Here is an 11,417-nt window from a genome sequence, read left to right on the forward strand (position 1 = left end):
TAATTGATTAATCTTGTTTTTCTTTATACTGAATAGATTTACATTACATTCAGTAAATCACATGAGAAACAGATTGACCAAAATCTAATTTAACAAGTCATATCATAGTTCAATGCTTTCAGACCACAAATACATGTTTTATATAGATAAAATCACCTGCAGCTTCTGGTGCAATAAGCAACATCTTAGATCAGGAGGTCCACTGGCTAACCTGCAAAAGGGAGAAATTAGTTTATTAAATTAGGGTGAGGAGACTCAAACAAAAACAAAAGAAGCTACAGAGATTGCTTAATTTAGTTTGTTCATATAGGCTAGCCCCTGTGTCCTGTTTAAAGCAACTGGGTTGCAGGAACACAAGAAAACAACTGCACAATAAATCAGAAGCTGTGAGACAAGTGCACTGAGTTTCAGAAAGGTCATTTATCACTCCTTCAAAGGCAATAATACATCTTACTTTCATGTGAAAGGGGATTCCAGCAAAGTGATGCTGAGAAGGCTGGGGACATTCTTCAGATCTAAATTTTGATATGCCTAGGGACCACTGACATACATCCTGTAGAGTGTATGAATAGCTGCTTATCACCATCCATCGGTCAATTCCTATTGGTTGATATCCAACAATCACGACACATATATAAGACAGATACAACTATATAAGATATACAACTTTTTAAATTTTTATGAAGGAATTATTTAAATACTGGCGAGTTACACTTAAAGGAATAAACAATATCAGGCCAAATTTGAATTGCCTATGGATAACAACGCCCAATCACCCTGACCCAGGCCTTTCAAAAGATGAACTGTAAACCACCACCTTTCAAAAGCACTGCGAATCCTTACCCTGGCACGAGATAATTGTTTTCCCATCTGTAACGCATTTCCAACACAAACTCCTGCCAGAGCTGTACCACACCCTTTACTCCTCCGTGATAGAAGTTGACCATGCAGAGACAGAGGGACAGTTTGTAGGTAAGACTGTCAGCAGGAGAGGACTTGAACTGATTGTACAGATTCTAAAGGAAAACAAAATCAAATGAATATACATGTCAGGACTAGTTCCAGTGGACTGCAGTTGGCCTTTACCACACCAAGCATTGGCTAAGACCACTGAATACTAGTAATTACATGGTAACTTTATTTTAAAAAAAGTGTTTCCAAGGGGAAAAAGCTTTTTTCAGTAATCAGAGCTTGATGATCAAATACAAGAGACACAATTTCATTTCGCTATTCTGGTCATTGTTTTCAACACATTATTAATTCTGCCATACTCAACGTACATAGTTCTCAGGCTCTTTTTCAGGTGGCCGGTTTGCATTAGATGTGCAAGGTTTTTCTTCAGCTCCATTGGATGGTTTCTCAGCTGCATCTGGGAAAAGGTACTAAATAAAAAGACAAACATAAATCCACTTATCAATGATGTCCTTTTTGTCTATTATTATATTAAATTGGAAATCCTTTTCTAGTCTACCTCAGAAAGGGTTTGAAAAAACAATATGTAAAAAGGAAATATTACTTATTAAAGTGGCAGCACTGGAACCTGTAATCAATTTTTAAAACATTTCAAAGTGATTAATGCCAATAACACAAATGTTGTTATATCTTTTTCTTTTCAAACAGTAATAACACAAACTTGACATGCAATCAAATAAACAATATTAAAAAATTGAGCTTTTGGATACTAAGATGAAGAACATACATACCAATAAAATTGAATTAAGGACCTCGTTACTGAGTGGTGACTCCTCCACATGTCGATGTCTGCGCATCCTTTTCCGTGCACTGTGAACCATGCTGGACACAGACAGTTTATGAATGGGAACAGTGGTTGGCTCAGTCAGTTTAGATAAGGCTTGACTAATATCTGCATTCTCTGTAAAAAAAAAAAAATAAATAAAAAAAATAAAAAGAATCTGCTGAGAATCAGCTCTGGACAGACCACAAGCTTATTTACTAAAGAAAAAAAAAAATACTTTTCACGCTTCGTTTTACTGTCTTTCCACTTTCAAAATACACTATATATTAAACAGTAATTTACCTTTTCCCTCTTCCTCCAAAGGTGACCTTCCTAGAATTTCCTCAGTAGACTCCTTCCGACAACAGAGTTTAAAAAATTCACTAAGGAAATCACCTAAAAGACAAAAATACCCAGAAATATTTTTTAAAAAAAGACTTCCTATTAATCATTATTTTATGACACTGAAAATGAATTAAAGATTTTTTCAATTATTATTACTATTTATCAATTAATTAATTAATTAAAATGTACTATGCATCCACAGCCGGGGATAATCAACTGGAGAAAGTGGCATTTTAAATGAATGAGTGTTAGGATGCACACATTTATTTTTATACTATCAACTTGAAATGTAGTATCTTTGTGGCAGGGCAAGAGCCCTGCACATGAAGAGGGTTTTTTATGCAAAATATAAAAGGTCCCATTTATTCACCTCAGGGCTGCTGCAAAGGCAAAGCCAATGGGCTGAATATCGTCCATGCTACCCGGACAAAGAGACCTAAAGACCTTGCTGTAATCCTGATCGCCCTGAGAGTGACTCGGGATCAGAACGTAAAGAAGCTGAAATTCTGAGATGGCTGTGTGTGTGAACCAGGGTTGGATCCCGAAGAGTAAGCAAGTCGAGACCGCCGATCACTACGTGTTTAACCAGGGTCGGAGTTTGTTTACTAATCAAGGATTAGTTCAGGGATTGTAGATCCCACCAATGTATAGAGAGCAAGGTGAATAAGGGACCTCCATTTATTCGGAGTGGTGCACGCTATTTTCATGGCACCTTTTACTTTATAGTTTTTTGAACAGTGTTTTGATTTCGTGCACTCTGTTGTATGTACTCAATGCATTACCATTGCTGGTGGTTCATGTCAGCAGTGTGCTGTTTATAAATAAAATGTGTTCGCCTGCGGGGCGTATCAAACTCCAACCTCTGTCTCAATCTCCACGCAGATCTCCTGCCTGTCAGCACGCTGCGAATACGCACTCACGCGGACACCCTGTCACAATCTTACAAACAACAAACAGAACAAACACATTTCTTACCCAGAAGGCATTGAGGGTTATCTGCTTTTCTTACTCTCACCGACCAATGAGGTGCCTGAACAGGATCTAAATCGCTAAAGAATAACACAAAATTAAAGGCGTTAATACACCAGTTGAGTTTAAAGATTTGAAAAACTAAAGAATACTCACACCACACATGTACAGATACAGTATTGAATATAAGTAAACAATACAACACCAAATTGAAATGTTGTTTTATTAAGATAAGACAGCCATACTGCATACAACACAGAACAATGTTCTGTGTACACTGGGGCATTTGGATTGCTACTTACGAATAAACGTCATTATCAACAACAATGCCTTCTGTCAGGTGGGGCCAAGTCGTGGCTAAGTGAAGTTCACTAAAAGAAAAAAAGGAGCAAAAATAATGTAGTGCCTTATACCGTATAATCCAATTGCCAGATAACATATCAACACAGTTCAAATTGCTACTACAGAAGTCAATGGAATAAGTTAAATGATGTTTATTTTTCCTTGTATTTATTTTACACCACTGTTGTAAAATAGTTTGGTGTACATGCACCAATAAGTGCATTGAATTGTTTGGTAGGATTTAAAAAAAACAACTTCAATTGTAACAACTTCCTACCACAACCACTATGTCTTACCTAATAGGATCCTCACAGGCTCCAAATGGCAACTTCCCAAATTCCACTCCTCCAACTTCCCCTCCCAGAAGTGCATCAAAGTCTACAAAATAATCATCATTGATATTTATTTACTTATTGTATGAGAATATTTCAAATGCAGTTTATCATGTACTGTTTACACAAAAGTACAGCCTGACTAGATTATTTATGGTATTGAATAACAATTGCAATGTTCAAACCTGCAAGCATAGTACAGTATTAGTTTAGTTTTAGTGTTTAGTGAGCCTTCACTATCAAATATTTTAGTGTTTAGTAGCTATATTATTTATATATATATATATTATATATATGTATATATATATAATATATATATATATATATATATACATACACACACACACACACACACACACATATATATACATAAATACACACACAAACACACACGTTTAACTAACTTACTAATTAATTAAATAGAAAGCAGGGAACAATACAGTTCCTTGACAAAAATCCATACCTGGAGGTTGTTGGGGCCAGGAATATTGCTGCCAGTCCTGAAGGATGTATGTGAACCTGATTGCTATGTTCACAGGGGGTATGGGAGTCAAAGGGCAACCCTGAAAAAACAATTTGAACTCAAACTAGCATCAGGGCACAACAGTCCTGCTAGCTTAATATGGGGAAGGTCACTTTTGGGTCCAATGTAAAAAAAGTATACTAGGTTCCCATTTTTAATACTATCAAGTTTGTGTCACTAATACCTCGTTTCCATAACCAAGCCAACTCGAGTGCACTGAAGTGCTCCGGGGTTAGCTTGAATTTTGCAAAACTCAAGTTGAGGCGCAACGCGAGTTGGCTAAAAAAAAAAAAAGAAAAACTTTCCAGGGTTTCCTGATTTTTCTCGAGTTATTATGTGAGCTGGACAAGTTTCACTTATGAAAGGTGGCCAGATAGTAACCAGATAACCAGATTACTGTATCATCGTTATTGACATTGTAACATTGTTCTCACCAAACACGACAATGGATACTTTTCCAGAAAATTCACTGCAGATTGTCTTGTGATATTAGACGGTGTCCTAAAATCGCATCTAATCTGTCATAATAGCAGAATGTTTTGAGCTTGTTTCCGCTTTTATTATTGTGGACCTTAATTCTTTCCCTACACTGGAACACATTCCTACTCACATCCATAGAAAGTAGAACTTGACTTATATTTTCAAACACTTTCATTTCAAAAAGGTCCTTGAAGCTGACTCTGAATGACCCGATCTCTCCAAACAGTAATCGGTGATAACGCTTCATCGTGATTCCACGTTGCATAATGTGCTGTCATGTTAAATCGTTTTACAGGTAAGCTATTATTTTCTTTTTTCTAACCGTAAGTTGCAACTGACACTGGCTTTAGAGATGCATAGTAAAATGTTACCAAAGAACTCAGGTACGTGCCTGAATTGGAGGCCAACTCAAGTTTTACATGGAAACACAGCACTGGGGGGGCAATTAGGGCGTCTACTCGAGTTGGCTTGACTATGGAAATGAGGTATATATGTTATCATAGGTTCACTAAACTGGTGCTCAAATCCTCTTTCATATAATGTTATAAATACATATAATGTTATACTGAACTATTCTCTCGGTCAAGTTTCACTAAAGTAATAATAAACCTGTGCTGTCCATTCCATTATTCCGTAGTTTAATTAAAATGGGGACAAATTCTTTCCCAAACTGTATTTGTAATATAATGGGAATATCTAAAGGCAACCTGTCTTAAATATGTAAAACAGTCAAAAAACCCTAAAAAGGCACTTGACCCTGCCCGCCTGAATTACATATCAATAGAGCAGGTATTTAGATGGGCGTCCCATTACTTACAATCTTTGACTTGAAGATATCCAGCAGTCCTGACAGGTGACTGTACTGGTTTGGCACTTTGCGAAGGTGGACCATTTCAAAGTCAGTGCGGACCCCAGGACCCTGACATTCACCAGCATACATCCGTCGCCACTTCTGCTGGATTTGTACAAACAGTGGTACCTGGCTGAAAGATATTTATCTATTTTATTTCATCTATAAATATAAATCATGCTTTTCAAACACAGTTTACACTAAAACTGCTTCTTCTAAAATGTATTTAGTGTATAATTATGATTTGTGAGTCTGAAGAACAACTGAACATCTCCATCTAGAGGGCACAATGTTGAAAGACTCCTCAATACTTTCACTGTTTGAATTACTTGTCTGGTACTAAATAACTAACCATTACTGGGTCTTCAGTAACTGTTAGTATTCCATTACAACAAATATTATCAACAGAGGTGCAGCACTAATTAACAAGCTATTTGGTAATGTGTACTCTTTACACAAAGCACTTACAATGATGCATACTGCCACCTACCTGCCTGTGTTCCCCAAGGCAATTGATATGGAACTTAACAGCAGATTACACTTTGATTCACTGATGATTGCATCATTGTTGGCTCCTGGAGAAATTATAACAAACTCACGCACCCCATACCTGTAAAACACACACACAAAAAAAAATGTTTCAAAGTTAGGCATTTTTGTTTTAAAGTAGAAATGTTTGAAGCAATGTAACCAAAATCTAAAGGGGAATATAAAAAATGAAGTCTATTGATGCCTTAAATTTGTGCAAACCACATTCATCAATGGCATTACGGCACAGTGACAGTGTAGTAAACAACACTGTAAAAGCCCACTCTCCAGACTATTTGTAATGCAACAACAACAATAAACATGTATATAGCTCAAGGCAGAGGACTGAAAGCACTATGTTTTCATTATGTATTTTACAGTAGGGTCACATTCCATCTTTCAGTCAAACAAGAACGCTTTACAGTATGTGATCTCTCCTCAAATGTAACAAAGGTCAATACAAAATACGCACCATCTGACTAAACAGTGAGCTCTGGGTGGAAAATCATTGTTCATGCACAGCAAATCTTGCATAGCTGCAGGGAATGCATCTGTAAATGAGAAAGGGCAGATAATTAAGCAATTTTACAGAATACAAGTAAGGGAAAGAATTACTGGTATTCATGTACGTAAAAAAACATCTATCCAAAAAAGAATGCAAGAACTCAGTGTTTAAATTAATCATAACATCAAACAAACTATTTACAGCACACTGTGTGTTCTACAGTTCATCCTCATCATATTTCTACAGCAATACACAGTTCAAAAGGCTGCATACCTTCCTCTGGTTCCTCTTTTTCTTCCCCGTCGGGTGACTCTTTTTTTAAATAGTGATGCGTTATTGTAAATTTGTAGTCTGCAAAGGAAATTTCTTCTGTCTTTTCTTCCCAGGTGCCACTGTTATATTCGCCCTGAACATAACATTACACACACACAAAAAGAAATACTGTAAATAAAACAAGCTCTAAAATCTTCCTAATCTGCTAACAAATTAAGATGGTTGTGTGCAACAGTCTTTTGCCCTGTTATCAATTTTTTTTTTTTTTTTTTTTTTAAATGCTAACCAGCCATCTATATCTGGTATTTACGGTGTTGTACATTATGGGCAGTCCTATGCATTTATTGGAACATTACTGCTTTACGAATACGGCCATACCAATCAAAAAGCAGTGCGTTGCTATTGTAAAAAAAAAAAAAAAAAAAAAGAAAAACATTTCTTGATTAGGAATGTCATATTAATAATTTTACAAACATCCCCTGGCTCCAAGTTAAGATAAGAGTTTTAACCTGCATGGCTTTTTTTTTGGCACAATATATTTCAATCATGCAAAAAAAAAAATAATCTTAATCTATACAATTTTCATAAGATTTCCAAGGCACTACTCTATTAAATTAAACAGTACATTTCCCACACTTAATTACCATACCTTCTCCAGAGGTTTGTGTACGCTACTTCCAATCAGTTTCCAGTTATTCAGCACTTCCTCTACCTTTGAAACAAACCTAAAACCGCAAAGGAATAAAATTAATGCATCAAGTGCATTGTCAAGACGGGAAAAAAATGCCTAAAAGGAGTCGGTCACATGACTAAAGCAATTTATTTAATGGCTTAAAACATAACCAGAACTGCCCCATTCAGGCAACTATTTTACTGAAATCAAATGGATTGATTTTTAAATGCTGCACTAAATGACTGCATAGATTAAAGTCCTAAATTTATAGTTCACTCCCCACATATATATATATATATATATATATATATATATATATATATATTATATATATATATATATATATATATATACATATATATATATATATACATATTAATATACATACATACTACATATATATATATATATATATATATATATATATATATATATATATATATATATATATATATATATATATATATATATACTCTATATAAGATACTAACATTGTGCAGGGAAATGTATTTTTCATTTGAACTTAATGCTTTGAATGGTTTTCAAAAAGACTCCATTGCTCGTACACTAGAGTTTCGAGTTCGCTTCTTTCGATTTTGTCTACAACAAAACTAAAGTGTAATGCCTGACAGGCTGGTGTTATAATAATAATGATTTGTTTTTCAAACGCATAACCATATTTCCATCTGGTTTAGTAAAGATTAATAATAAGTGACAGGCGCTGACTTATGAAATGCTCCCTGGCTGATGTGTAATTGACAACAGCAGGAAGAAGATATCGTTACCTTTCCCATTCCGAGGCGGTGGTGAAGTCTGTGATTTCAAACACTTCCGACTCCGGCTGTAAACAATGCAAAGCGTCACTGTGTTATATTATTGTACACAATATATTGCAAAACAGAATGACATCATACTAATAATAATGTTATAACTGTAGTTACAGTAAACGAATACTCACATCACTATCAGCCGCCATCTTGAACCTCTATTTGTTTGCTTGCATTGTATTATGGGAAATATTTCCTGCGACATATGTGGGGGGACATCTCGAAACTAGTGAGTAGTTTCACAGAAGTAGCGACTGTACGGAAAGAAAACACTGATAGTTTGTTCAAAGCAGTGAAAATGAAAAGCTAAATCTGCCGAGAAGACAGTTGTCTTATGTATCTGTGTGATACACAAATGCTGTACGTTCCCTTGCTGCTTACCTTAATCAGATAAAGTACAGCTTATGTAAAAGCTAAATGTTGATAGTGCTGATGTGTCAGTTCTAATAAAATTAAACATCTGTGCTGCTGTAGGTAACTGCTGCGTTTATTCGTTGTATAAACTCCCAGTGAGCTTTCTCACAATTAAAATTCTATTTAGGCACTGATTAAGAATATAATAACAATACAGGTTACAAACGAGAGGAGGCCATTCGGCCCATCTTGCTCATTTGGTTGTTAGTAGCTTGTTGATCGCAGAATCGCATCAAGTAGTTTCTTGAAGGGTCCCAAGGTGTCAGCTTCATAACATTACTGGGAAGTTGATTCCAGACTCCCACAATTCTCTTTGTAAAAAAGTGCTTCCTATTTTCTGTTCTGAATGCCCCTTTATCTAATCTCCTGTGTCGAAAAAGTCCCCTGGGTTGACATTGTCAATACCTGTTAGAATTTTGAATGCTTGAGACAGATCAACGCATAGGCTTCTTTGTTCAAGACCGAATAGATTCAGTTCTTTTAGCCTGTGTACATATGACATGCCTTTTAAACGAGGAATAATTCTGGTTGCTCTTCTTTGCACTCTTTCTAGAGCAGCAATATCCTTTTTGTAGCGAGGTGACCAGAACTGAACACCATATTCTAGATGAGGTCTTACTAATGCATTGTACAGTTTTAGCACTGCTTCCCTTGATTTAAGTTCAACATTTTTCACTATATATCCAAGCATTTTGTTGGCCTTTTTTATAGCTTCCCCACATTGCCAGACATTTCTGAGGCAACATAAACTCCTAATTCGTTTTCATAGATTCCTTCTTCAATTTCAGTATCTCCCATATGCTATTTGTAATGGACATTTTTATTGCTTGAATGCAGTACCTTACACTTTTCTTTATTAAATGTCCTTTGCCACGTGTCTGACCAGTTCTGAATGCTGTCTAGATCATCTTGAATGGACTTTGCTGCTGCAAAAGGTGTTTGCCACTCCTTCTGTTTTTGTGTCATCTGCAAATTTAACAAGTTTGCTTACACAGATTTTGGAGTTGTTAGATGTGAAAGTTAATGAAGCTCTTAAACCAACTGATGCAGTCCAAATATATGCCTTTCTGAAACAGGTTGGTGACAAACATACATGCACTGCTAGGTTTGCACACCAACTCAGTGAAATTGCATTAAGTGATATCCTGCACAGTCTGACAGCAAAACCAAGCAATACCATTGATAATAAAGGTTGGCAAACAGACTTCTAGACTAGTCAGCCATTGCACGGATCAAGAACTCGCTGATAAAGCTTTCACCATTAACTCTGAGGTCATCAGCCAGGTCATACAGCACTACCTTCAGAGAAGGTACCTTTCAGAACCCATTTTTAATGCAGTGGCAGATAGCTTTATTTATAACGTTGAAAAAATACAGTACAAGTCAGACTGCAAGGCAGATCATTGCTTTTAAAAAGCCTAACTACCTCCCCCCAATTCAAGTCAGCTTTTTGGGAAGTTGGAAAGTATCCTGCTTTCAAGATTCACCCAGTTTCAGCCTAGGACTTTACTGGACATGCTACGCTCTTGAGCCTATGTCCAGAGATTCCCCTTGACTTTTGTAGCCAAGGTCTACAGGCACTATTTCATTCAAAAACTAGAAGGTATGTTGAATGCATTTCCTATTGTCTGTTAGTGAAACTTAATTAGATTTATGTTTTTTTTTTTTGTTTTTTTTTTAACAGCTGGTAAGTGCTTAGAATTAACATGTTAAGTGAACAGTGAAATCTTAGTTGTTGACCAGGCAGATACCTCAAGCCTATAACTTTGTACCATCTACATTCTGTATAATGTATAAGTCTATATTGCGTTCTGCTTAAATTATTATTTACATGCTATGTCCATTTTCAACCATGGGGGCAGCTTTTTGTAAAAAGCTGAATTTATGAAGGGAGGTGGTTTGGAAAATGTTGAGTGCACCTGTAATTTCTGGTGCCTTTTTTCCACCGTGGAAACTTGGATTTAAACAAGTTTAATTGTAACGAATCAGAATAGCCATAATAAGAAGTCCTCCAAGGTTGCGGTCAGGTTTTCAGTACTGCATCGTTCATACAGCAATAATGACTTTACATGTAGAACAAAGTTAGGGTTAGTAGCTAATGTTTATAATGTGAAAACTGTTTCCTATATTGTAGCCCAATGGAATGGTGTGGATAAGCATCTTCTTTTCCAATTAACTCAGCTCAACCTGATATCAGCCTGGAGTGCAGTTAGGTAGATAGTTCATTTATATCATATTTCAATATTAAATAGAATCGTGCAAGTTATTCTGTTATTTTGATCTAAGAAAGCAATGTCATAAAGTACAGACATGTCTTTACCAGTGTTACAAATATTACCCCAAAATATTACAACATAGCCAATAATACAAATGTAATAGGTGTAAAGCATTTGTATTGTAATGCATTACTGATAAATCTGTAACTAATATATTTGAAGGTATTTCTTGTTTATGTGAACTGCTCAATTATTATTTTGTTTTCAAATCTTAGGGACTCCCACCACAGTACAAAGTAAAGAGTTTTATAACACAGCCAGTCCATTGAATGCCCCATTGATTTCAACCTCTACAATAAAGTCAGCAAACCTTTGTGCCATCTGCTGGGTTTGGTTTGGGGGGGG

At 35.8% G+C, this 11,417-nt stretch overlaps 1 protein-coding gene across 3 annotated transcripts in view; it reads right to left on the reverse strand.

Moving 5' to 3' along the window:
* Positions 1–11,417, reverse strand: part of LOC121322342 (rab3 GTPase-activating protein catalytic subunit-like) — a 34,211-nt gene that overhangs the window by 9,646 nt on the left and 13,148 nt on the right. For all 3 annotated transcript variants that reach the window (XM_041262181.1, XM_041262180.1, XM_041262182.1), the window contains exons 3-18: positions 8,514–8,636; positions 8,341–8,396; positions 7,532–7,607; positions 6,883–7,015; positions 6,577–6,655; positions 6,067–6,186; positions 5,544–5,709; positions 4,187–4,286; positions 3,688–3,769; positions 3,352–3,420; positions 3,056–3,129; positions 2,039–2,131; positions 1,704–1,873; positions 1,281–1,382; positions 844–1,016; positions 157–211 (exon numbers count right to left, since the gene is read on the reverse strand). In XM_041262181.1, coding sequence (XP_041118115.1) covers positions 157–211; positions 844–1,016; positions 1,281–1,382; positions 1,704–1,873; positions 2,039–2,131; positions 3,056–3,129; positions 3,352–3,420; positions 3,688–3,769; positions 4,187–4,286; positions 5,544–5,709; positions 6,067–6,186; positions 6,577–6,655; positions 6,883–7,015; positions 7,532–7,607; positions 8,341–8,396; positions 8,514–8,531 — 1,566 coding nt within the window. In that variant the 5' untranslated portion in view covers positions 8,532–8,636. The remainder of the gene's footprint in view (positions 1–156; positions 212–843; positions 1,017–1,280; positions 1,383–1,703; positions 1,874–2,038; positions 2,132–3,055; positions 3,130–3,351; positions 3,421–3,687; positions 3,770–4,186; positions 4,287–5,543; positions 5,710–6,066; positions 6,187–6,576; positions 6,656–6,882; positions 7,016–7,531; positions 7,608–8,340; positions 8,397–8,513; positions 8,637–11,417) is intronic.

The sequence above is a fragment of the Polyodon spathula genome, chromosome 10 (genome assembly GCF_017654505.1).
Source record: "Polyodon spathula isolate WHYD16114869_AA chromosome 10, ASM1765450v1, whole genome shotgun sequence".
NCBI classification, from domain to species: domain Eukaryota; kingdom Metazoa; phylum Chordata; class Actinopteri; order Acipenseriformes; family Polyodontidae; genus Polyodon; species Polyodon spathula.